At 47.6% G+C, this 27,077-nt stretch overlaps 1 protein-coding gene across 1 annotated transcript; it reads left to right on the top strand.

Moving 5' to 3' along the window:
• On the top strand, positions 1 to 27,024 carry Endod1 (endonuclease domain containing 1). The gene is made up of 2 exons (XM_021663645.2): positions 1 to 621; positions 23,185 to 27,024. Exons 1-2 carry the CDS (start codon positions 322 to 324, stop codon positions 24,388 to 24,390), a joined length of 1,506 nt encoding a protein of 501 aa, XP_021519320.1. The 5' UTR covers positions 1 to 321; the 3' UTR covers positions 24,391 to 27,024.
• Positions 27,025 to 27,077: the final 53 nt, after the last annotated feature.

The following is a 27,077-nucleotide window of genomic DNA, read 5'->3' as shown; positions in this document are numbered from 1 at the left end:
GCATCTCCTGGCCCTGCGCATCCTGGAGGAGGGCGCTGGTGCGAGAAACGCCCGACTTGTCCGTCCCAGCCCCGGGGACCGTCCCTTGGGCTAGGCCAGACCAGCGCAGAGGGGGAGGTCTGGCACACACAGCAGCGCCGCGGCAGGTGTCCGGTCTCCAAGCTCCAGTGCAGCCCCAGAAAGCCCTCCGGGCTCAGCACTGCAGCCATCTTCGGGGTGGAGGCGGAGAAGGGGCGCGGCCTTGGCCCGGAGCCGCCCCGCCCGAGCCGCGCACCGCGGACTTCCCTTGCTCCGGCGGCGCCCGGCCGCGCAGAGGCCGCCATGGGCTGTGCGCGCTGGCTCGCGCTGGGCGGCCTCTTGGCCCTGGCGGGGCTGCTGCAGGCCCGGCTGCTGCTCCCGCAGCAAGCGGGCTTCGGGGAGTGCGACCGCTTCTTCTACGCGGGGACCCCGCCCGCTGGGCTGGGGACCGAGGCGCACGTGAGGATCTGTCAACGCTTCGCGGGCTCCGAGCGCTTCGCCACTCTGTACAGCCCGGGCCACCGCATCCCCGTGTTCTCCGCGTTTTGCGCTGCGCGCCCCGCGCCCCGCAGCGCCGAGCAGCGCGGGCTGCTGGAGCCTCAGGTAAGCAGGGCTCGGCTGGGCGGGGTCCCGAGGTTCAGATCCACCCCGAAGTCCCTTAACCCCCGAATTGCAGCCTCCTTTGCCCTGGTGGGAGTCTCCACTCAAGCTGCATGGGCGGGAGGTCCCCTGGGGAGATGGCCCTCCCTCCTCTTGGGCGCAGACGTCTGCAGTGTCTGGTTGGTTTCCTGGGTAGTAGAGGACATGGACTGGGAGACAGCCTTTAGAGACCGAAACCGGGCAGGTCTCCGGGAGGCACAAGCTTCTCAGGCCTGCGCATATCCCCTCAGCAGCATATGGGACGGTGGGCAAGTTCGCCCCAGTTTATGGGACCTTGCAGAAGACCACCCAGCTGGGAAGATGAGCTGGTCTGAAGGCTAGAAAACCACTGCTCTTTCTGCTAGGGAAAAGCTTCTGAGAGCGCAAGGACCTTGAGAAACTCGGTGGGCTAGTACCCACGGAGGAAGGAGAAACCAGTTTTTCCTCATTCTTCCTATCTGTAGATGATCGGACCAGTGGCAATCATGTCACCTTTCGCAGTGTTGGGTCTGTCTGGTGGTAGGGGTCTAACACTCGGAAAGGCTTCTGTGGGTCCTACAGAATCTGCTGACCGGCTCACGTGTGCCAGGTCTCTGTAAAACACCCCGTCCTGCCCCTCTTTGCCCTCTCCCCAGCCTTCCAGCCCCGTGTTCCCCGCCGCCTTTGGCTCCTGATGGCCAGCAACCTGTACAAAGCTTCAGGCTTTTAGATGTTTCCGCTCCAATGTGTGGGTTTGTTTCTCGATCATATTTCTAGCCACCGAATCTTGGCCAGGCAGGTTTCAGGCAGTCTGCACCAACTTACCCTTCTTACATCCTTCCATCTAGGGAAGTCAGGCAGGGAGAAAGACTTACTAGCTTGTGCGCATAGGGAAGACAGATGCTGGTCTTAAATTACTTTCCCCCAGTGTACCCCTAGAAGTTCCTTATGTTCTCAGGTCTGGGAAGAAAGCAGCAACCTAGCCCGTTTTCCGTAAGTTCATTAGCGCCTGGAGGAGACAGGCACACACAGGATAAAGACGGGAGAATTCTAAAAACGCCTGGTGACCATTTGCTGCCTCCCCACGTGCATTTACATCCTGCTTCCTCTAAACTAGCTGTTGACCCACGAGGGCTTCAGGAGTGGTAATAACACAGGGTGGCTGTGGGGGTTCAATGAGTTCCTATACATGGAGTTCTCCAGAGACAGGTAAGTACTAGCTGCTGTTGTGGTATTCACAGAACACATAATTTAACCAAGGTAAGCAAAGTCCTCTTGGATTCAATCTGTTAGAAAGGTGATAGGGGAAGGCTTCAGGGTCTGGTTGGCATTTGTGCCGAGCCTAGAAGGATTAGCAAGGTTCAGGAAGGAGAAGAAGGAATTTCAAACTGGCATTGTATGAGGTGGGCGTGGCAGATTCTTGAATCATTGCTTGGGAATGATTGGGGCAGGTAAGCCCTGACTGGATCATAAGCCCTGGAACGCAAGGGCTCAGAATAAAGGGGAATCATGGGAGGGAGGAGCAGGGGAAGGAGTCCTCAGGGGAGACTTAGGCAGAGCCATGGACCTGTAATTAAGGGAGTCATGAAGGAACAGGGTTTGGCAGGGAGGCTATGTATGAAGGAGATTTTCTGTAACCTGTGTTTTTCAGTCTGTAGAGAACGTGGGAGGAGAAATGGGGTGAGGCTGAGAGGTCGAGGTGAAGAGCTGACGGCAATAGTTCCAAAAGGGAGCTGGAGCTGTGAGATGCCCTGACTTCTGAAAGGTGGCGGCGGCCTGGGCTGTGGCTTAGTGGGAAGAGTGTGCCTGGTGTGCACTTAGCCGCATGCTTATTCCTGATACTGCATACAATGGGGCTCATGCGCATAGAGTTCCAGCACTCAGGTCAGAAGGCCAAGGTCATCCTCTGCCTGCGTAGTGATTTCTAGGCCAGCCTGGGCTACAGGAGACTCTGTCTTAGAGCAGACAAGTGCAACACCCCATACCACTGGAGGGTTGCCAAGGTAAAGAACTGAGGCTGCTATCCCCTGCAAGATGGTGGGCCCCACAATGTCTTACCTAAGTCATCAAGGGGGCCAATGAACACTGAAGGGAAGGAAAGGGAGGGAAAAGGAAGGGAAGGGGGAGGGAGACAGAAATGCAGGGTCTCTGGAGCCATTGTAGCAGGCTTTTTCTGCTTCTTTTTCAACACCTGCTTCTCAGCCAATGTCCCCACAGCAAGTCCTGCCCAGGGCTCTCTGTCCTTCTAGATGCTTCCAAGAAGTTTTGATTGCCAAGTCCTTTTGTGCCCACATCACCTTATGAGATCAGCATGACCAAGAGGTCCAGGAGGCAGGCAAGGAGTTCAGCACTGGCCTCTGACAATGAGTCAGGCAGGATGGCACCCAGCCCAGCTGGGCAGCTCTGGGACAGCCTGCAGTTTCCCCTGAAGAAGGCTTCTGAATGGAAGATGCAGGGATGTGGTCACTGGTGCTTAAAACCTTTTAAGTGTGGAATAGCAACACCTTGGGGACAAAGTTCAAGCACCAGGCACAACACTTCCATTTATAAGACTCCTTTGGGTGTTGAGGATCCTAGTTTCTGATCACGCTCTATCCCTCTTGTCACCACACCCCACGAGAATGTTGTCAGGCCTGCATTACCTGTGGTTCCCTGGAATGCCTTTCTTACACAGTTCCCACTAACCCTGACCTTTCACCTTCTCCCATTTTATCCTTAACATCTTTGCTGGATTATCTTCTCCCCAAAGCGCTGTCCAGTGGAATAAATCCTCCTCTTAAGCAGGAGCACATTCCTATGCTTTTCTGTATTAACCCCATCTCCTCATTCTTGCTGTGTAACCCAGGATGTCAAACTCACCATCCTCCTGTCTCCACCTCTCTAGTATGGGGATTACAGGCTTGGTCACCATGGCTAATTTCTTCTTCCTCATCTTCTTTTCCTCCTCCTTCTCTTTCTCCTCCTCCTGTTCCTTCCCCTTCTCCTTTCTTCTTTCTCCTCTTCCTTGTTCTGAGTCAGGGTTTCTCTGTGTATTCCTGGTTATCTTGGGACTCTCTTTGGGTATACTAGGCTGGCCTCAAACTCAGGGATCCTCCTGTCTCTGCCTCCTAAAAGCTGGGATTAAAGGCATGTACCAGCATACCCAACTTGGATATCTTCATTTTTACACTTACTGTGGTGTTTTGTAATTGTCTTCTCCTATCTCTCTGTCTGTCTCCCCTGCTTGAGCCCTAGAATTCTGGCTGAGGATGTAGGATGTAGGTTACTCATTCTTGCATCCATAGAGCTTATTAGCACATAGAAAGAATTTAATCAGTGATGGATCAAATAACTGTGAACTTGGTGGGGCACTCAGGTGAGTAGTTAGTGACCCTGCTCGGATGTTTTCGGTGCTGTGCTTCCTTGGGTCGGAAGCTCATCCTTATTGCTGGCAAGCAATCCTGCTGTCATCACATTCATATGGGCACAGCCCAGAATCTTTCTCTATCCAGTATAGCTCTGGGCCTTGAAACACTGCACCGATCTGGTTCCCATCTGTGCTCACAGTTCCCAGGGTCCCTAGCCCTACAGCCCCAGTGATAGAAAGCTTTGAAGGGTGGATGTAGAGAGAATCAGAGAAACCCCTGTAGAGAGGCAGATGGGCAAACACCTTCCTGTGTCTGGAGACACTTCACCGATACCAGAGAGCAGTGTTGGATTTAAGGAACAAGGTCTGTCAATACCTTGGTGGCAAATGGAATATTTTTTGTATCTGATACTAGTGTTTTTAAAAGTATGCTCATGCCCACATCCAATAGGAAAGACCTTATTTTATAAACACGAACATTGGAGGGGACTGGCCTTACAGCCAGTGATGGTAGTGTGCATTCACTGACCTTGAAAAGATATGTGAAGATAGATTCGTCACTGTCTCTTCATTGTTGACATGGGGAAACTGACCCAGGGGGGTAACTGGTGTCTGAGGTCACATGGCATGGATCTGAACACAGGACCCCTTGCTCTTAGTGTTTTAGATACATGTGGATTCTCATGTCTCTGTCTTAATTTCCACTCCTCTTTTCCACTGTCATGGACAAGTGAGAATTTCCATGCAGATATGGAAATACTGTCTGAGCCCCCGTGGCTCTGCAGTGATGTGGATGTTTTCAGGGGACCATAGAAGGTTGCCTTTCATATCTCAGTAAACACACAGGAAGAACCTTGAGTCCTCAGGAGTCTTTAGTTTCTGACAGTTGCTTCCTGCCTACACACCCAGAAACAGTTGGCCACAATATTTAATTTATTGTAATTTCAGCCCACTCTTCATTGCATCAGAGAACAGATATGTAGAAGCTGCCACACATTTAAGTCTCTGTGTAGAGGGTGCAGCAGACAGGACAGTTCTGGTACTTCCTGATAAAAGGCTTGGTTCAGATCCCTGGCCTGTCGTGTTCAAGCTACAGTATGTGTGTGTGTGTGTGTGTGTGTGTGTGTGTGCATGTGCCACTTCTGTTTTTCCTGTTTGCTTATTAGTGACATCCACTGTGGAGTGGGATTATGACAATAAACAAGCCAGTGTAGTAAGCACACAGTTTAACACTGGGACTGTGGAGACACATAGTAAGTGCTAATGTGTATCCTTTGTCAAGGTCTGAAGGGCTCTGGCTAATAAACACACACACACACACACACACACACACACACACTAGGCCTAGGTGGGAGCCGTTTGCCCTCCCACATAAACTCTTCAACTGTGAACAATCTCAAATGTTCTACATCCTGCATTCATGTCAGTGCTTAGTGTGTGTATGGGGAGAGCCTGAAGGAGTGAAGAGTTGGACAGATGTATGTGTAGACAGATGGGTGCATGTGTGGATGGAATAAATCGATAGAAAACCGGAAACAACAGACAGGCATCACAGATAACTCCACCCTCTCTGGTGCTGAGCAACCAAGAAGTGTTATATCACAAACAGTGAGCAAAGGTATTTGAGAGCCTGGGTGAGGCTGGATGTGCAGGGCTTGGGAGGACCTCCCAGACCAATCACTTCCTCAGAGAGCTGGTGCCCTTTCCTTTCCTGGCACTGGATCCAGAATCCCCGTTCATCTGCAGGCCATTCTTAGGATCATGGTAAGGGCTTGCCCTCTGTCAGGAACATGTCTACCTAGTGCTAGCCCTCCATACTTGATCCCTTACTCCCTGTAAAGGTCTTCACCATCAAACGTGGTTTTTTTTTTTTTTTGTTTTTGTTTTTGTTTTTAAATCATGTAATAACTCTAGGCCCCAGTGATCCACATTTTATAGCTTAAGAAACTCATGTTGAAAGTGGCTGATTAACTTACCCAAGGTTACTTGGCTGGTAAATAATGAGAGCAGCCAAACCCTTTAATTTCATTGCTTCTCTACCATGCTGCTTTTACATAAATTGCCACTTGGGATGGCGAGATGGCTCAGCAGGTAAGGGTACTTGCTGCCAGCCTGAGGACCTGAGCTCAGTCCTTGGAACTCACATTGTAGAAGGAGAGAACTGACTCCACAAACTTGCCCTCTGACCTTCGCACGTGCCCTGTGGCACACACGTGGCCCCAATAAATATTTGTTTTTTAAAAAGAGAGAAAGAAAGGGCATGGAGTTGAGTGGGTGGGAAGGATCTGGGAGTAGTTCAGGAAGGGGACAAGTGTGATCATAACATATTGTATGAATTTTTTTTTCAATTAAAAAATTTTAAATCTTCTTCAGAGTCCAAGCTGTTGTCTGACTAGAGCTGCTGTTTTATTGAATTAAACCATTTTTTCTTGTTTTTGCTGTTGTTTGTTTGTCTTTGGTTGGCTTATGGCTGTGCTATAGGCAGGTGGCTTTTAAAATCACAACTTGGCTCACAGTGGTTGGATAGAACTTTCCTTGAGACATAAACATTTTAATATCTGGGCCTCTAACACTTCCCTTTTAAACTGTCAGAGTGAAAAGTAAAACCGAGACAGTCCAGCTGTTTCTTCTGGGGAGTTTTTCTCTCTGTAGGAAGCACCACAGTCAAGGAAAACTGGAATTTAACCCATGCAAGATGTATTTCCTATCTACTGCCCTTACCTTCCTTTCCAAGCCACAAAACTTGGCATGGGTCAGAGCGGCAATTTTCTTGGTGCTGCGTCTATTTGTTCACAGAAAGGAAAGAGAAATAGCTGGGGATGGTGGTGCTTGCCTGTAATCCTAGCTCTCAGGAAGCAGAGGCAGGAGCAGCAACCTTGGACGAGCTTACCCTGAGCTACATACGGAGCTTATGACCAGCCTGGGCTACACGAGACCCTGTCTGAAGAAATAAAACAAAAAAGGAAGGAGGAATGGCAAGAAGAAAACCGATTCTTACATTGAAGCATGTGCAGAAGGCTAACTCAGCATTCCTGCTGTGATTGTACTGACCCTGTACCTGGCAGAAGCATAGCTCACCCTAAAGGAGTCATTCCAAAGGCATTATTTAAATATATAAGTTAAATATTATGTTTGAGTTAGCTTATACTTTAATTTCAGAGACACCCAACACACACCATGCCTAGGCCCCTTTACTCAAGAATTCATTGAGCCAATAGCATCTGCTTAGGTCAGTAAGCCAACATCATCTGTGGTCTTGGGGCCTAATATCTAATAGGGGATACAGATGCAAGTAAAATGAGTAAGTAAAACAAATAAATAAATACACGCAGAGGAGAAAAAGAAATGAACGAACATAAGATATTAAGAACAGGTTGGAAAGGGTTTTCTGCAAAGCTGTCCTTGAGAATGTAACTTGTGAGTACAGACCTGAAGGGAGGGAGGAAGCTGTTCATGCAGATATCTAGGGCAAGGACATTCCCAGCAGGAGGAAGTTGTAAGTGCAAAGGCCCTTTGGTATATGTGGTCCTCGTATGAAGAAGAGCCAAGCGGCCAGTATGGCTGTGAGAAGCATAGCAGGAGATAGTTCTGGAGGTAGAGAGGGATGCCGGTCACTCAGGTCCTGGAGGGCTGTTGGGAAGAATGGGTTTTCCTACAGTGTGAAATGGAAAGCCCTCAGGAAGGGCTCTGAGCTGAGGCTGATGCTGTGATCCAACTCATTTACTGGAATGAGTAAATGAGTTTTGGTGCTGCTGTGAGAACAGACCGGTGGGGTCAAGAGCAGAAATGGAGACTCATCAGGAGTGTCTGGCATCCAGCAAGAGATAGTGATGGCTTGCTTAGTCAAGTTTGGAGGGCTGATGACATGACTGGTTCTCAGTGTATTTTGAAGAAAGGACTTTGGGGAAAGAGGGTTGGTGGAGTTGTGGATGGTGCAATGGGATTCCTGTGAGTGAGAGGAAAGTCCTGGAAGAGCCAGTTTGGGAGCATATCTAGAGCTGGTGTTGGTTGAAAGGGCAGGAACACTATGGTGGCTACTAGAGGCGGGGACACGGGGCTGCCATTTGATCAGTGTAGTTTAGTGACACTGAATGGCTATCTCCTGGAAGTCTGCATAGTGTGAGCCTACATGTTATGGTGAGGCTGTTCATCACACGGAAAGAGTTGTTAACAATCTTCTTTTGTTTTGTTTCATGGCTGCAGCTGTGATAGAACCCCTTGCCTAACGCTGTAAGGGACAAAGAGCTTATTTAGTTTACAATTCTGGGTTACAATCTGTCATTACAGGGAAGACAATGTGCCAAGAGCTTGAAGCAGCAGAATATATCACACCCACTGAAAAGAGTGAAAAGCAGTAAATTAATGCACGCATGCCAGTGCCCAGCTTGCCTTTTCCACTCTTACATATGCTGAGATTCCCTGCTAGGGAATGGCAGCACCCACAGTGGGTGTGTCTTCCTGTCTTAACATAATTAAGATAATCCCCCACAGACAAGTCTCAGAGGTCCATCTTCCAAGTGATTCTATATTTTGTCAAGTTTATAACCAACACTAACCATCAAAAGAGGGTAGTTCTCATGTCAGGCTGTCCTACCGCACGCACATGCAGACACAGAGAAACCTTGGAAGGTGTTACATACGTCTGCCACTTTCGCATGTTGGCACCAGGGTGTTCACATGCACCAAAAGTCCCCCAAATTATACACATTACATATGATTACATATGTTTGCTTACTGATGTATCAGTCACAACTCAATAAAACACACACACTCTGTCTCTGTCTGTCTGTCTGTCTGTCTCTCTCTCTCTCTCTCTCTCTCTCGTGTGTGTGTGTGTGTGTGTGTGTGTGTGTGTGTGTGTATGTGTGTGTGTGTGTGTTTGGGGCTTGGTTTTGTACATTCCAAATGTGAAACACCTTCAGAGTTTCAGCGGAAATTGCTGTATTGTCTCTCCATCCCTGCAGGAAGCCTAGCTTTTCAGGGAAGTGAAGCCATGTGACCCTATCATATCCTGAAATTTACTGAGCCAGTAATGGAGTGAGCCTACCTCAGGGACCTGAAGAGGCTGTACTAGACAGAGCGATCTTACAGTATGGAAGATCAGAAAGGAGATCAAGCCACATACTACATACAAGACAGGCAACAGGCAAAGCTCTAATGTATAGTTCAGCTTGAGAGATGGAGGCTCCAAGCGGGTTGTAGACGAAGGTTCCACAGAGTGCTTGACTCAATGGAGTGCCTTTGGTGTGGTGGAGTGGGGAAGGCTGACTGTTCTTCAGTCAAGGGCATGGCTTTCAATGACCTTTTCTTCTGCACAAACATTCTGCTATGTGTGTGGTGGGCTCATGGCTGATGACTTCATCTAGGACAGAGACTCCCTCTTACTTAGAGAACCATCCTTTTCTCTAAGGCCTGGTTCCTGTGGTTTGGTCTGGGCTTTATGATAAGGCTCTGTGCTTACACGGGCAAGAAAGCACCAGGAAGAGGAGAGGAGACACTCATCAGCCAAGGTAACCATGCCTACAGTCTCAGACAAAGAAGTTTCAAGCCATCAACACGTGTCCAACATGGGTCAGAGGCTGAAATGGCAAAGAGGGTAGAAAATATGAAGATAGAGATGCTAAGCCATTAGTCCAGCTTCAGTTTTCTGTCAGATAGAGCCTTCAGGGGATAGAGCCAGCTTCTTCAGCAAAGCAGGCTGGTCCTGGGGCAGTAACCAAGGCTACTGTATTGCTTAGTCTGTGTCCCTGTGAATACAGTGACAGGAGAGCTTTGCTTTGGCTCATGGTTTCAAGAGATTTCAGTCCATTGTCATGGGAAAGACATAGTGGAGGTGCTCTATATTTGGCTAAGGACATGTATTCAAATATTCAGGGACCCAGAAGCCCAGAGTCACTGGGGCTAGATGCAGAGCTGGAATGTTCCTTTTTTTCAGAGTGCCCCGTTTCTCTTTGATAAAGACATGGCTCCTTATCACAGCCCACAGAGTTCTGCCTGGCACTGCTCTACTCCTACCTTATCTGAGCACACTTGCCTTGCCATGCTTTCAAGTCCAGAGGCTGGGCTTCATCCTGATTACTACTTCAATGTCCATCACATGGACAATGTCCCATCACATGGCTTTGGTATACACTTTAATCTTTGTGTATTGTTTTTGGCTTTCTTCAATATTCCCAACTAGGTCAGCTGCCCATATGTCTTAGTTGGGGTTTCTATTGCTGTGTTAAAACATCATGACCAAGAAAGGCCGCTTATAAAAGAAAGAGTTTAATTGGACTTGTGAGTCCAGAGAGCTAGAGTCCATGACGGTGGAATGAAGGCATGACAACAGGGGACTGAGCAGCAGGTGAGAACTCACAGCTTGATCCACAAAGCAGGAGACAGAGAGAGAGAACACACTGGAAATGACATGAGTATTTGAAACTTCTAATCCTCAAGAGATACGCGTCCTCCAACAAGATAGCACCTCCCAGTTCTTCACAAACAGTTCCACCAACTGAGGATCAAGTATTCAAACATACATGCCTTTGGCGGGGGCATTCTCAAACCACCACATCCAAATTCGCTGTAATATCACCCCGCACAGTATGTTATAGTCACACAGCCATTTCTGTGATTGTGTACCTCACAACTCAGCTCCAAGTCCTCTTGAGACAGGCCAGGACAGTGGTTGCTCCTCCTTGGGCCTCATTGTCCAACACTGAGGGTAGCAGCCTTTTTCTGTGATGGGCCAAATGAGGAATACTTTATTTTAACAAAACAGCCACAGGCAATATAGGAAAGCCCCATTTATGAAAATGTGTAGGCTGGGATTTGCTCCCCGGGTCTAAGTCTCCTGGTCTAACACAATGCCAGCACTCAGTATATTTGTGAATATCAAATGTCAACAGATGCTAGCGAAGGCTGAGCATTTAAACCCGTGTGGAGTGAATGGCGTCAGTGGTGCTTGAACGCTGCGCCGTCCTAATTGCCAAAGGTGGATCTGAGGATGTTTCAGCCAAGCCTTTTGCTGTGGTGGCCACTGTAGTTGTTATTTACACTATTTAGATTTTTTTCACTGTATGCACAAGTAATATATGCTCATGTTCAAATTTTATTCTGAGATTTTCAAAGTATATAAAAATGATGTTATTTCTCAAAGATAACGAATCTTCATCGATTTGCATGTGTAGATCGGTGCATGTAACAACCTAGCTATTTCCATTACACCTAAAGATGCATGCGCCATTTCACACTCCTTTAGTAACTAAGGTTTTGTGATGCCTCAACGGACATGCCTCTCAAGCAATCATCACATCAGAGGAAGAGAGCGTGTGGGCCCTTTCAGTGGGTCAATTTACTAAGTGTCTTAACTTAGAAACACAAGAGCTGAGGGCTTCAAATGCAATCTACTCTACCTTGCCTTTCTTTCAGAAAAGAAAATTATATGTAATAAATAACTGATGATGACTAGAAATAGCTCCGCCCTCTTTCCCTTTCCCATGTTTCTGAAAAGAGAAGTATTGTCCTTTCATCTTACAGAGGAGGAGAGAGATTCTCAGAGTTACCATTGCTCAAAGACCTGCAGCCTGTAAGGTAGATATGGTCACTTCCATTTCTATCTATTGGGATAATATTATTGTGCACTGTGTAAAGATTATTCAGATGCTGATTTCTGTTCGGGCAGAAATTGTCATTTTTATGAAGCACCTCCTGCGTTAGTATTTTGTAAACATTGTTCTCCATCACCTTCTGATTGGGTAAATAAAGAGCTGAATGGCCAATAGCAAAGGCAGGAGGTTGGAGGTAGGACTTCTGGGCTGAAAGAGAGGGTCTCAGGTGGGGATCCAAGGCACTGTCACCAGCTATACACGGAGGAAGAAGCACAGACTAAGAATGAAAGGTTAACATGCCATGTGGTGGACACAAGCCAGGTCAGCATTGCTGGGTTAGAGTAACTGAGAATCTGCCCAGCTATAGTGCCTCAGCTAATAATAAATATAACAAGCCTCTGTGTCATTATTCAGGAGCTGGGGCAGGCATAGAAAGACCAAAGCGTTACATTCATCCCATGTCCTTTTCCCTAATCTCAGTGCTAGGGTGGAAGCCAAAGCTTCATACATGTTAGGCAAGGTCTTGTTGGCTTTATTCTCCATTATAGTAATAATCTCATACGGTGATGCCTCCCATATAAGTGTTCCGAGTTTCAGATGTGAGCGACTCATGATGGTTGACAATGGCATCCCTCAGGTGTAGCTCCAGGCACATTCACCGTATGGACCAGGCTTTTTGCTGCTGTCCCCTGAGATGTCCTTCTGAACTCCCAGCTGCAACTGTCTAAGCATTTGTTTTCCCAGGTTCAATCCTGGCATCTAGGAGTTTGCATTGTGTACAAGGCCTCTGTCCTTTATTTATACCAGGCTTACTGAGTTCTCACAATAACAGGATCTCTAATATTTGGTTCCACCCATGCAAGAGTTGTAGAGCTATCTACATTTAACCAGATGTATGGGCACATGGGGTGGGGGTTGGGCTGGCATGAGAACACACTACAAGATTTGCAGACAGAGGGAAAGAGACAAACTGTAGTCTCAAAGGAACCCGGGCTGGGAAATTTCAGGAAACAAGTTGATTGCAATCCTTAAAGTCTTGTTTTCATCCTCCTATGTGTCCCTCCTTCCCAAATAATTAAAAAAATAATTGTGTGTTTTTGTATACGTTTTGTGGGCGTGAGTGTGAGTGTAGCTGTGAACAGGCCATAGTGTGCATGTGATAATCAGAGGAACTTTGGAAGCATCAGTTCCCTTCTTCCAAAGTGGGTTCCATGGATTGAACACAGGAATTTGCATTTTAACTAGGACTTTTGTGTTTTTAATAGGAAGTGAATTATGGGAACTAATGATTCAAGATGTCACTGATTTCCTGTGGTGACTGTGGAGGTGGGGCTTAACTCCACCAGAGACAAAGAGACAACCCATGTAAAGTTGATGAAGAACTGTCTCTTAGCTGCCCAGTATAGAGTTATACTAGAATACCTCGACAGCTTTAAAGCCATCCTAATGAGGGCTTCTCTTATCGTCCATTATCCTATTTTTTTTTTTTTTTTTGCCTCTGGTAATTTTGATGTGCAGTCAGTCCTAAGATTTCAGTGTCTGAATTGAGGAGGTGGAAAGTTAGGAATGGGGACCCCTAACTCTACATCCAGCACTGCGTGTCATGTCAAAAGCGTTCGCTCTGGAAAAGCAAGCAGTGTCCAGTGGCAAATAGACTCTCTGTCATGGGGAAAGAAACCCAAGACAACTGGGTTTGTAACCTGACAGGCTTCTGCGTGCTGGAAAGGCCTGAGAAGAATCTGGCTCTTTCTTAGGTTCCCAGGAGGTTGAATGGGGGCCTCAGTGAGAGCAGGGGCAGCCAGAGCAGTCCCCAGAGAGCTGGCTCGCCCTGGTGCCAGCCTCCCCTTGGGGCTTCCTTTTCAACACTTACTGCCAGCTTAGAATTTGTGTGTTCTATTTTAATTTCTCCTTTTACATTGATTTTCAAGAAAAAAGTCTGAAGTGGAAGGGGCTTCTCCCCTCCCTCCCCCCGCGCCCACTTCCGAGTCAGTTGACAAGAAGATGGTCTGTGCATCCCTGCAGATCAGGAAGTACTTAACTCCTGGGTGTGCCCTGGCTGGCTGGCTGGGAGCTGGAAGCCAGAGCAGGAAGGTGTGTGTGTGTGTGTGTGTGGCCTGGGAGCTGAGAGGAAGGTGATTCACCAGGAGGAGAGCCAGCAGGCCCTTTTTGGTGCCAGACAATGCCAGACAACCACCACTCAACACAGGAAATGGAAACCTCTCCGTTTCTATGACTAAAAAAAAGCAGAAGAACGAACATTAGCTGCAGCTGCTTCTGTTCTCCAGGGATTAGGAACTGTAGATGCCTAGTGAGGCATTCCTTAGGCTTATTTCTTTATGGGTGGGTCAGTACTTTCTTCTTCCTGAGAGCTGGAAGGCTTCCTGTCTCTCCCTCCTCCAGTGTCCCTAGGCTGCTCTTGTGGCTCCCTTTTTTGTTGTCATTGAAAGGCAGATCCTTCTTGTGCAAGGTGAGAGGTTTTGATGGGCACCTCCAGGCCCCACAGACAGTTAAATCCAGAGTGTGACCACAGGGAGCCTTTCTGCTCTAGACAGCTCTGATAAGATCATCTGATTAATGGTCTAGCTCAATGTTCTTCCTGGTAAGAAGAGACTTATTTTCCACCCCGTGGTGATAGGCATCTATTGTGTGTGCGTGTGCGTGTGCGTGCGTGTAAGTGTTTATCATTCTCCCTCATCAGAACACACACCATCCAGTCCATTCTATTATTTAAGTCTTATTAAAAAATGAAACAAAGTTTAGGAAGGTTCTGTCCCCAGTCAAACTGGTGCTCACTGGGTCACCTCTCTACTGATTCATGCCCTGTGAGTGCTTATCTACTTGAGGCTTAAAATTCTCCAGGGCAAGGAAACTCCACCCACGTCAGGGCAGCCCATCCAAGTGTAATAACCACACTGATGACTCTTTATCATTGCTATCTTTTCCTACTAGAAGTTTGTGAGGCAGCAACAAAGAAAGGACAGTCCGTTCTCTTTTGTTTGTGGTGATGAGTCCTGCACGTGTCCTGTGGGTAGGTTGTTGTGCCACGGGCAGAGCAGAGAGCTGGGCACTGGCTTTCACGCTTCAGTTCAGCAGGTCAGACAGATGCGTAAATGCACTTTCAGCGCAGGGACCAGGGTCAATGTAAAATCTGAAGCTCTCCCCCTTTTTTGTTGTTGCTTGTTTTTGTTTTGTTTTGTTTTCTAGACAAGTTTTTTTTTTTTTTTCTATGTAGCTCTAGCTGTCCTGGAACCCTCTGTAGACCAGGCTGGCTTTGAACTCAGAGATCTGTCTGCCTCTGTCTTCGTAGTGCTGGAGATCTAAGGCATGTGCCACCATGCCTGGCTCACAGCTCTTATTTATTTATTTATTTATTTATTTATTTCGAGACAGAGCTTCTCTGTGTAGCCTTGGCTGTCTGGACTCACTTTGTAGACCAGGCTGCCCTAGGCCTCACAGAGATCTGCTTGCTTCTGCCTCCCAGAGTGCTGGGATTACAGGCGTGCACCACCATGCCTGGCTACCTCGTCTCTTAAAGGGAATAAGAGATAGTTTATTGTGGAGCCATATTGAGTGATCATGGCCCAGGAGCACAGATTTAGGTAATTCAAAATTCCATGTTCAATGTGGAAGCAGTCTCACAGTGTTTCTATAGTTTTATAGAACAACAAAAAGTCATAAATCAAGGCAGGTTTAAAATACACTGCTGGGTGTGCCAGAGGGACAGGTACATAGAGATGAAGGACACTTTTACAGACCCTAGGGCTATCTGATGACATTTTTAGCTCTTTGATTGGTGGAAGCTAATTTTGTGCCAAGTTAATAGAACCTAAGAGGTTTTTGTTGTTGTTGTTGTTTTAACACAAGGTGTTAGTTCAGATACAGAGTGGGGCAAGGAACGGCTGTTTCAGAAAGCTAAAAGCTAACCCAAGATACAGAATTAGCCTGTGTACTTACAGAATTCTAATCTTTCCACAGTACCGAAATTCCAGTTTGTCCATCAATCTCTGCAGACACAGCAACTCCTTCCAGGAGTTTTTGTTTGGTTGTTGTTGTTGTTTGCAGCCAGACACAGCAGCTTCTTCTCATTCACATTAACGGTTCCCCTAAAACTGCCCAGCCCCCGCAGGCTCTGCCTCCAGGTCAGCCAGCTCCCGGCCATCAGTGGGCCATGCTTGACCCTGCACCTGAGACTTGCGCAGCCTTTCTCCCCTCTTTACTAGTTCCCCAGCGCGCTGACCTGAGACCCTGACCCTCTGAGTCCTCCCTGTGCTGGGTCCTGGTTGCTGTGGTTCCAAGCTAGCTACTACATTCCCCAGGAACCATCCAACCCCTTCTCCCCCCATCCTCCCTCCTCAGGAGAGCTCTCTGTCAGCCTGGGATGATGCCTCCCCATGTGCTCCTGGTACCCACCCTCTTTGCGCTTCATTCTTTTTGTTTCCTCAATACCATATGGGCCCCCGACACCCTGAACCTGCTGCACACATTCTTCAGGACGATGTAGGCAGACAGAAGGTAGCAGAGCAAACCTCCCATCTATAGAAATGACCGGTCCAGTGCGTCAGAGGCCAGCTCCCCTCTCTGACTTTCTTTTTGTCTTGGCTTTCAAATACGTTGGTGTACATGTGTGTGCATGTACCTGTGTGTGTGAGGCATAGGGAGGAGCACAGGTATATGTGTGCATGTGCACATGTATGTAGTGTCCATGCTCTTTGAAGCTGGTCCTGTTAACACATTAAAAGCTGTCATCTTCCTGCTTGAAGCAGGCCTACCCCTCTGCACAGCCTCCTATTCATGTGGGGGGAGTCTGTTATCTTCTTCCTGTTTTAAGGACTGCGCTCATCTCTTGGTACAGTCCCTTGACTGGTTTTGGAGGGCTTAGTTGGGGAGGGGGGATAGCTGGCTCCTCAAAAGACTCCTTTATACCTGCTTCGTCTCTGAGCCGTGCAAAGGCAACAAGGTCCTATCTGTGGGATGAGCAGGAGAAGGGAACAGCAGTGGAGCTGGCTAGAGAGCATTGCTGATTCAATCCCCACAGCTCTGCCTTGTGCTCCCAAGGCTCACGCTATCAATGGGCAGCTCCTTTGTCCCTTACCCATCAGTGACCAACTCCTTGTGCTAACTCTGTATCACATGACTCTGGCCTTAAAGGTTTGCATTTATTTTGCAGTCTTTGGTCCTTAGGGACTAGGCTATACTCAAAGTTCCTTGCTCTTTGCTCTGACTGTTCTGGAACAGCACTAAGATGAGACCCAAGCGGCTCTAACCTCACAATAGCCGTTGTCCTAGGTCAGAAGCCCACCTTTGCCTGCCCCTTCAGGAAGCCCATGTCCTACAGTTTGTTGATACTCTGCCTTTACTTAAAGACTCCCCAGGCTGAAGCCAGGGTCTGTAGTCCCCCTCTCATCTCAATCCAGTATTTTCCACCCACTGTCCTTATTCCCAGGCACTCAAGACTGGAATCAAGTCATTGTGGCCTCTGTCCGAATCCTCCCCCTTCCTCTCTGTGGTGGATAACAAGCTGTGGCTCATGCCCAGGCGGAAGCTCCTCCACCCCTTATCCCCCCCCACACCCACTTTGGACATGACTGATTCTCCTCACACCTCTGTCTCTGTCTTACAAGTGGGTCTAGTTCCCTCCTGTCTTCATAGTGGTTGCCCTGTGTCTCTCAGAATTTCCTGCCTTGCTCAGAAGGCTTGGAGCAGATGCTGGCATGTGGCTGGGAGCTTTGGAGCTGGGCTTGGTCCTTGGCATGTCCACGTTCTGGTTAAATGACTGTACCTGCGGCTCTCTGGGGTTCAGTTTTCCCAGCCATCACAGTGCTCACCTCAGGGTGCGGTGAGGGAATGGGAGCACCAGTGTTTCCCAAGTCTTCTGATTCTCATCTGCCCCTTCTAATTAAGCTTTTACATTTTCTCTCCTCAGAGTTCAGTTCGCAGGCTGCTTGTTTCTGCCTCTAAGTCTTTGTAACGGAATCTCACCAAGCCTCTGTTGACCTCTCATTTCACCAATCTGTAGTTGTCTTGTATCTGCCTCAACTTTTACTTCATATTTTGTGACTGCCAAAAACAACAACAACAACAAAAAAAAAAACCTCCCCGTATTTATGCCTTTCCTTCTTTATTGCTCCTTTTCTTTCTTCTTCATATCGAGCATCTGTTATAAACTGCATTGTGCTGTTTTCTCTGGACTCTCTTAATGTTGCAAGCATCTCCATCTACTTTCCTTAAATAGATCTGACTTCCCTTCTGGGAGGGCTATTTGGAGGCATAGAAAAAAAAAAGGGACTAGAAACTTTGACTCTGGGGCGGAACTTCCCAAGGTCACCCCCTGATCCAGCACATACAATCTTAGGCAGTCTACTCTCTCACCAATACCTCATATCGCTCAATCAAAAGATGCTAAGAGTAACACGTAGTTGTGAGTTTAGATGAGGGAATTCTAGATTCACTACAGTAAAGCCCTTAGAATAGGTCTAGAATGGTCTTATAGGTCAATAAGCCATGGCTATCATTATTATCCCATTGCAGAATTCCTTCTACCGTCGCTCACACTCAATACAGCTTTAGTAAGTATTGTTTAATGGATGAATATTGCCCCACTCATAAACCTTTTTAATTACCCACTATTTGCTTTTCTAACATGAATATAATCACAAAATTGGCATAATATTTAATTCTGAAACAAACAAAAAAGATAAGCCATGTGTTTAAATAGCTTTTACTATCTGTTAAGGAAACACAGAAGCTTGTTGAGAGAAACACTCTTTTCCCTTGGTACTAAATTTAAAAAGGAATTTATTATGCTGTCACTTGTGAGGCAGGGGACTGGTAAAATGGAGGAAGCTTTTTTTTCTAAAACCTGTTTAACATGCTGATCTTAGGGGAAAAAAAATTCCATTGAATACAAGCACTGCATCAGATTACATCAGCAGTCCAGTGGGACAGGGTCAGCAGGGAGCAGATTAGGTTCTGCACATTGCCTTCCTACAGAGATGCCCCTGGGGAAGCCGTAAGCCTGGGGTGTGTCGGGGGGTGGGTGTTACCTGGAGACTATACATAATCTGAAATAGATTCTTCTGTCACGGGTATAGCTTTGTCTTCAGGGATCTGCGTTGTCATTAATTTACTGCCGTTGCAGTAAGCAGATCATTAAACTGCGTTTCAAGGGACAGCAGGTCAGAGCATATATTAAGAGTGTTTGAGTCACTCACTCTTAAGCACTTTAAATGTTGAGTAACAGCTAATGCAAACAAATTAGTAGAAAAACAGAATCATGTGTTTCAGAAACTGCCCAGAGTGACTTGGTAACTGTCTGGAAGTTCCCATAGCCGTAGGTTGGTGGCAATGTCCTCCTTGGCCTTGGCTGTCAACCTGACAGAGCCTGCAGTCATTCGGGAGGAGAAGCCTCAGTTGAGGAACTACCTACACAGGTTGGCTTAGGGATGTCTGTCGGGGGTTGTCTTGGTTGCTAGTTGACACAGGAGGGCCCAGCCCATGGTGGCTGAGCAAAATTAGCTCAGAGCTCAAAGTAGCAATTGGCCTTCCTCCCTGACTTCTGCCTCAGGCTTGTGCCTTAAATTCCTGCCCTGACTTCCATCCATGACAGTCTGTGACTTGGCACTGTTAGATGAACTAAGCCATTTTTTCCCCTAAGTGGGTTTAGACTATGGTGCTTGTGACAGCAACAGAAAGCAAATTAGAACAGGCAGGTAGGGAGATTTAAGCAAAGAACATTCTTTGCCCCCTTTTTAATGGCAGGGTCTCTCATGTAACTCTTGCTGTGTTGGAACTCATTATGTAGATCAAACTGGCTTTAAACTCACAGAGATCTGCCTGCCTCTGCCTCCAAGTGCTAGGATTAAAGGTGTGAGCCATCTCACCCAGCTCAGATACATTTGGGGATGGTGAATGTCCAGCAAAAATAGAAAGAAACAAAGTCCTGAATCGGAGAAGCTGTTCAGACCTGAGCACTGACTAAGAGCCTAAATGTATGAGGGATTCTCCCACTGTGACCACATATGTGTAATTTTTAAAATTTAAATTCAAATTTGAGCAAAAAAAGAAATGAAATTCTTGGGTGTCAAAAATGTGTAAGGAGTGAAAGGAATGTATAGAAAGCCATTGGTACCTTTGGGCCTGGGCTCTAGCATGCTCAGGGATGGGAGATAAAGGCCGCCTACAAGCTTGTGACATGGAGGAAGAACAGGGATCCCCAGGGAGCAGCTAGGAGCTGAGGAAGGGCTGCAGTCCTGGTAAATCCAGCAAGACACCCCAATTTTCAGGCCAGGCTGTGAGAGTTGCCTAGGAGTGCTGAGCACCTCCCCCCCCCCCCTTCAGGAGAAGACTGGAGCAGGCTCCCTTCCTTCTCAGCAAAAGCTTTGTTCTCGCTTCTCCAGGATAAAACCCTGAACTGAGGTAATCATTCCGAAGCTAGTCCAGGGTCTCTGACGTCTGTAGGTTCCTGGAGAAGGCAACTAGTGTTGATTCCACTGCTCGCCCACAATAACCCACTGCTGACCACACAACAACCCACCGGTTACCACAGAACCCACTGCTCACCACGCTGGGCCCTTAGAAAGATCCACTCCTCAGCGGATGCTGCAGAGCGCTTAGGTATACCCACCACCTGAAAACCAGTTAGCAGAAACAAACAAAACAGGGGGCTGCAGAAATGGCTCCCTGTGAAGTGCTAAGCCTGTTAGCGCGAGTACCTGGATTTCAACCCCAGCACACGCGGAAAAAAAAAAAAAAGTAAACAAACAAACCAAAACACCCAAATGAAGCGGAACGAGGGAACTTTAAAATAAGTGTGTTCATACTCCCGAGCGATAAAAAGGCATTGGAGGGTGGGGACAAAACAAATTCCAGAGGAAAAAAGTCTCACTGAAGTGAAAAATCGAAGCCAGGTAGAGTTGAAAGAGAGCCACTGAACTGGAAGCTAGTGCTGCACCAAATGGGGAGAGTAAGCTGCAAAATGTGGAAAAGAGGCTGAGGCAGGAAGGACGGGCATCCAGCTGGGATCTCCATGAAGATCTCCAAGCTTTTGATTAAACGAGAACTTTGCCAGTTTTTTTGTTTTTCTTTTTTTTTTTGCTCGTTTTTGCCACTTTCTGTTGGTTGTGTTTGGGGGTTTTATTTATTTATTATTTATTTAGCCAGCAGTTTAATGTTTGATACTGGATTAGATAAACTTTGGGAGATTTTCTTTTCAGTTGTAATTTTGGCGAATAGCATCCACATTAATTTGAATATAGTAGTATATTGTTCTGAGGCCTTGGTGGACAAACCAGGCCTACAATGGTGACTACTGACCTGGCCCTTCCGGAAGGAAGAACAATGTTTGGCTCTCTTCCATCTAGCCTACAGCTGATAGGATAGAGGTGAGTGTTGGCCTTCCACAGCTTCGTCTTAATGGGGACTGCTATGCAAAGAGAGTAAATTGGATTTGCCTCTTCAGTGTTTAAGTAGGAACTTAGGAGTTTTAGCCATTTTTCTCATCATTTATGAGAAAACGCCAGACAAGAGGCAGCTGAGGGTAAGATTTTCTATAGTTGTGGTTTGAAGGTACAGTTCATCATGCTTGGGAAAGCAAGCCACAGCCATGGTATGTGAATCTGCCAGTCAGGGTGCAGAGATGGGACAGGAAATGAGGATGGCTATAAAATCTCATGGCCCACTCCAGTGATCTGCTTCCTAAAGGTTCCATAACCTTCTCAAAGAGCGGCACCAGCTGGAGACTAAGTGTTCAATCGCATGACCTGGTGGGGGACATACACATTCAAGCCACATTAGATAACAGATGAAGCGACTGTTAATGATGTGGCAGGTGGCCAGGAGCCCCTGAATGGGCCCTGTGCAAGTTCTGGGCATGAAGGACAGGCATCAGGAGTTGGAAGGAGCCATGACATGAAGTATGTGACAAATCTTGGTGGGACAGGTCAAGTGTAGCCTACACAGTTGCATACACCTAGGGAGTAATGGGTCTCAAACCCTGAGAGTACAGAAATATACTAGGTCTTTTTGGAAACATTTCTAATTCCAGCAGCTCCAGGGTCTGCCACAGTCCCTAGATCTTTGTGAAGTCTGTTAGCGCAACCTTTCTTCCGTTTTCACCCTCTAATCCTTCATCAAATCTGTCACGACTGGAGGGAACACGAGGCCCTCCCCACTGGAAACAGGTCTCTAAGGAAGGTGAGACCACAGGTTTACCTAAGGCTGCTTTGCTATGGGTGCTTTCCTGTTTAACGGCGTTCTGTGGTGCCGGGTGCAGGGGGCTGTCGGCCCTGATGTTGTGATCTTACTTAAGAAACTTTGCATTGCACTGGGTGCTCAGTGTCCTGGCCCTCCTCTGCTGGCACACAGATAAAGGGGGACAGCCACATGAAGTGCTGACAAGGAACAGCCTTCCGGGCCCATCCTGGTCAGTTCCCCACATACCTGAGAAATGTGGACAGCAAACCTTCCGATCAAAAATCATGAAATCAGTCCCCTGACAGTCCCGAACCACACAGTGAAGGGAAACAGGAAAGGCATCCCATATAACCAGGGTAGCCTAGAGAAACTGTATAGTTTTGTGGGACCAGGATCCCTATCTGAGGATCTTGTACCTTTCACAGGCAAAGCCTCCTGTTCCCTCCTGAAATGATGGGCTCACTGGGAGAATGAAGCACATGGAAACCCAAGGAAAGTTAAAAGATGAGGCTCTGCAAAGATCCTGGAATTGTGGGGCCCAGCGAGCCCTGTGTGGTCAGAGCAGAAGCAGGGACACCCACTCAGTGTCCTCCACAGAGCTCCTGTGACTTGCAGCAGCGAGGCCAGCTTGCAATTGGCCAGCGAGTCAGTCCAGTCCTGGTTTCTCCCCATTCCATGATGCCTATGCCTCCCACCTCTCTCATTGTTCATCCTCCTCCTCTCCCCTCTCTTTAGCCTCTTTCCCCTTCACCATGTAAGAACCCCCCATCTCTGGTCATGTCCTGGACATGGGGGGCTCTTGTGTTGAAGACACTTTACTATGCTGTCTGTGCCCTGCCAACAGGGCGACAGGAGCCATCTCTGGACTGCCCCGCCCCTCCCCCCCACCCTGGGATACCGCCAGCTTCAGTGCAGCGGAAGTACCCTAGTGAATCAATACAAAGGAAACATCTTAAAGCATGTAGGCCTCTACTAACTGAGATCCTGACTCTGTTGTGTCTTGATCTCCCGATTTAGCAGCGAAGCTACTGTTTCCTGGGGGTGTATCTTTCAGCTGTAAGAAAGTGGAGACAAAAGACTTGCAAAATGAATGAGCTCCTTATCTTTTTCCTCCGAGGGGTGGGGTGGTGTGGAGAGCATCTAGAGGCACTGCTTCTTAGGCTAGGGAGGATGGAGTGACACGGTAGGGGTCAGCCTATGGAGAGAGGACTCCCGGATGCTCCCTCAGGTATAACTGCTTCATGCCAGCCTGCTGTGTGTGTGTGTGTGTGTGTGTGTGTGTATGTCTGTGTGTAAGAACTGTGTCTTGAGAACTCCTGATGGAAGGGTAGGATACCCCTGGAGCTTTTGCAGGTGGTTCAGGTGCTCCTCCCACTGTGGCGAGCAGGGATGCATCTCAGCACTGCCTTTTTCTTTCAGATTGACGACCCTGACAGCAACCTTGAGGAGGTAATTGATGAGGCTGATTCTGCCATCTCTGTGAACAATCTGGGAAGCAAGCAAGCCTTGAATGCAGACTACCTTGACTCTGACTATGAAATCGGACAGCTGTACCCATTTCCCCTTAATGATGACCTCCAGATGTCCACATTCCCACTTACAAATTCAGTTCCAATGACCCAGTCTTTCCGGGAACGATGGCATATGAATCTCAACAGCCTCATGGACGGAGCCTTGATCCCACACTGTAACGATGGCAAAGACCTGTATATCATCACAGGTGCCGTCCCCTCAGACAACAGACTTAAGGGCAAAGTGGCTATCCCTGAATTTGTCTGGCTAGCAGCCTGCTGTGCTGTCCCTGGCGGAGGCTGGGCCATGGGCTTCATCAAGCACACCAAGGACAGTGATGTCATAGAAGACGTGATGGTAAGAGACCTTGAGAAGCTGCTTCCCCATAACCCTCAGCTGTTCCGGGACAACTGTGGTGAGACGGAGCAAGACACAGAGAAGATGAAGAAGATTCTAGAAGTGGTCAACCAAGTCCAAGATGAGGAGCGATCTCTTCAGTCTCAAAAGAGTATGAGTCCCCTTGCCAGCACCCAAACCAAGAGATCTGCCCTGCTGCCCCCAGAAGCACCACAGGAGGGAGGTGGCAGCTTTCTGGGAAAAGTCCTGGGTTTCCTCGCTACCCCGTTCATCAAGCTTTTCCAGTTAATTTATTATCTTGTGATAGCAGTCTTAAGGAACATAGTCCATCTCCTTTGGTTTATTGCAAAGCAGGTGATAAATGGCATCGAGGGTTGCCTGTATCGTCTGGGCTCAGCCACTGTCTCATACTTCATGGCCATTGGACAAGAGTTGGTGGGCATTCCCTGGAAAGGGCTCAAGGTCGTGGGCAAAGTCATCAGGGCCCTCCTGCGGATCCTCTGCTGCGTGCTGAAGGCTGTCTGTCGAGCTCTGAGCATCCCTCTCTGGGTCCTTGTGGATGTAGCCACTTTCCCGGTGTACACCGTGGGGGCCATTCCCATTGTGTGCAAGGACATTGCTGCGGGCCTGGGCGGCACCCTCTCCCTCCTTTTTGACACTGCTTTTGGCACCATGGGTGGCCTGTTTCAGGTGGTTTTTAGTGTCTTCAAGCGGATTGGCTACAAGGTTACTTCTGACAATTCTGGGGAGTTATAGAACTCAAAAACCTAGTAGTGTCCACTGTGGTGAGTTTTGTTATTTTTTTAGTAGAGAGAGCTAGAATATTCTGTTTTATTTTACAGAGGGGTTTCTGTTCTCTGTCAGCTTTTGTGTTATGACCACCTGGCGGGTGGGTGTCTTTTTCTGCAAAGGAGAGTGCAGCACGATTTAGACTCGATCTAAGAGATATCTTCAGGGCAGTTCGGAGTCATGGTCCCTCTGCACCTGTAGCTACACATGCGGGCTTCCATACGTCTGTTAATGTTAGCACTGTGCTCCGACCCACAGCGGAACACCGGAGATAACCCAGGCTTGTTATGAAAATTAAAAAGGATGAGGGAGAGGATGACATTAAATGTGAGAAATCGTATCTTGTGCCCCTCATTACCCTTAGAGGTTTAAGGCAAACTAGAGCTGGATATTGTTGTGTGGTCTCTTCCCCTCTGACCCAGCCAACCCTGGTGCTGAGCCAGTGACTGCTCTGTTGAAATCTATCCCTGATAGAGGCAGCATCTGCTGTAGCTCTGACCTTTACCTGGGTCTTGAGGGCTTGTCTGATTTTTATTTTCTCCCAAAGTTGAATTCTGCTAGGTCACAGTAAGCATTTTATGCCAAAAAATGGCATAACGAAATTTTAATGCAACCCTGACTGGGGTAAATCTGGTCCCTCCAGGTGTGAAGAGAGCGGAAAGGTGACAGCATTAGGTCAGTGCTGTGTGTCCAAGGGCATCCTTAGGGAGGCTTTGACTGAATTAGGGTAAATCACTGGTTGACAACATTAAACACAGAGATCTGCATGTTACTCTAACAGGAAACCTCCCATTTTGCACACCTAATGCGTCAGGTGACTACTCGATACCATAAAGCAGTCTGATTTCCCTCCCAAGATAATTATTTGTTATAACTATCTAGGTAATAGACAAAATGAAAAATATTCTGGTCGTCTTGGGTAGAAATATATGTATGTACATATTTAAGAATTATCTCTTAGAACATTATTTTTGTAGTGTGTTTGAGGCTAAAGAATATAAGTCCTTCATTAATGCAAGTTAAATTTGAGAGCTTACTTCTGGGTTTGATCAATCACTTATAATTTTAAATCTTGCACTAAAAATTGTAACAGAAGGAACCAATCTTGCTTCGTGAGAACCAAACATTCCCACAGTGGGAATGGATTGTCTAGTATTTTTTTTTTTCTTAGAGTTCCAAAGAGTTGCTGTGAAGGAGAAAGGGGCCGAGTGTGGATTTAACTTGGGGATGTAGCCCACGGTTGGCTGGAAGTCAGCTGTAAAGACTAGGAGTCTAGAAAGAAGGCAAAGAGGGGCAGTATGTCAGCTGTTCCGGGGGCGGGCTGGCTTACGAGAGTGTGAATGTAGCAGGAGTTGTGCAGAAAAAGATTTGAATTGCACCAGAGTGGACTAGCAGCCATAAGCTTCCGTGTAGCCACGACTAGGAGTCTGGACAGCAGACTGGCCCTCGCTCGGCTAAATGCACACTGTTTATCAAGACTCATCAGTATTTGTCATGAGTTGTCTCTCTGTAAATGGGAGTGTGGGGGCTCACCTTGACACTGATGGATCAGAACAGGGACTCTCAGAAGTGGCAAGATTAACAGTCCAGCCAAAACCTCATTTGTTTATGACCCAGAGGCACAAGGAGCTGTGGTTTGACCTTGTTTGCAGGGCTAACTGGGAACAGGTCATGATGAGCTAAGATACCCCATCACACCGGGTTGTGCCTCCCCCGGGTATAAGTAGGATTCTATCACCTATCAAAGACTACGGGATTTGGCATGGTTTCAGTGAAAATTTGCATTCTGAGAGGCCCTGGGAGGGCACCCATTGTGCCCAAACCCCTCTTAGGAGATCACTTGTAAATGCCCCGCCCCATAGTATTCGGCTCTCTGGTTATTTATTTTTGTGTTGGCTTTTATTTTAATATGGGAAAGGATAGTTAAGACAAAATATATTGTTCATGTTAGAGGGCTGAGACCCTTTATTCTGGAGTTTCTTGTTGGCAGGGTCTCCGGGTCGCTGGAACCAGCTGCATTTGTTTCTGACGTCCTACCAGATCTCTTGGCTGCTGGCCCATTCACAGAAGGCTACTCGGGACTCCGAGGTGGGAGTCCTGTCTTCAGCTTGGAGATCTCGCTGTGGCTTCATTCCGTTCTCAGGCCTTTGAAGAAGCTGGCCAACTCTGTCATTCCTGGAGCTGTTTTTTCTAGTCTGTGTCAGCCATGTTCTTTGATGCACCCATTTTCCTTTGTGCCTTTTCCACCTAATGCAAACTAGGGGATGAAAGGAACCAAAATGAAGCATTCCCTCGCCTTCATTCGCCTGTCTATCTAGCAAACGTATATTTGGTCATAAAGGTTGCAGAGATGGGAAGGGCTTCATCTATGAGGAGTTTCCAGTATGGTGGGAAAAACACACGGTACAGGGCATGCTGCAATGCATCATGGCAAGAACCACGCTGCGGGCATTTGCCCTGTTTCCTGCGGCACCGGAAGAAAGCCTGCAAGGTCAGGGAAGTGACGGACACCTTTACAGAGGGTGAGACAGAGCCACATTGACCATTGCTATGTACAATGCTGTGCACCTTGCAGATGCTCAATAAAGTCACTGCTGACAACTCAGTGCTCCCGTGAGATTTATGGAGCGGCACCTGGATGCCTGGAATGAGGA

The sequence above is a fragment of the Meriones unguiculatus genome, chromosome 1 (genome assembly GCF_030254825.1).
Source record: "Meriones unguiculatus strain TT.TT164.6M chromosome 1, Bangor_MerUng_6.1, whole genome shotgun sequence".
NCBI lineage: Eukaryota > Metazoa > Chordata > Mammalia > Rodentia > Muridae > Meriones > Meriones unguiculatus.
The sequence above is the reverse complement of the archived record's forward strand: the minus strand, read 5'-3'. Positions and strand labels throughout refer to the sequence as shown.

What these genes read in the sequence shown, in the direction of transcription:
- Endod1 (XM_021663645.2), top strand. Translation starts at nt 322, where the DNA reads ATGGGCTGTGCGCGCTGGCTCGCGCTGGGCGGCCTCTTGGCCCTGGCG. An exon ending in GCGGGCTGCTGGAGCCTCAG is followed by an intron (nt 622 to 23,184) that starts GTAAGCAGGGCT and finishes TTTTTCTTTCAG; the next exon opens with ATTGACGACCCTGACAGCAA.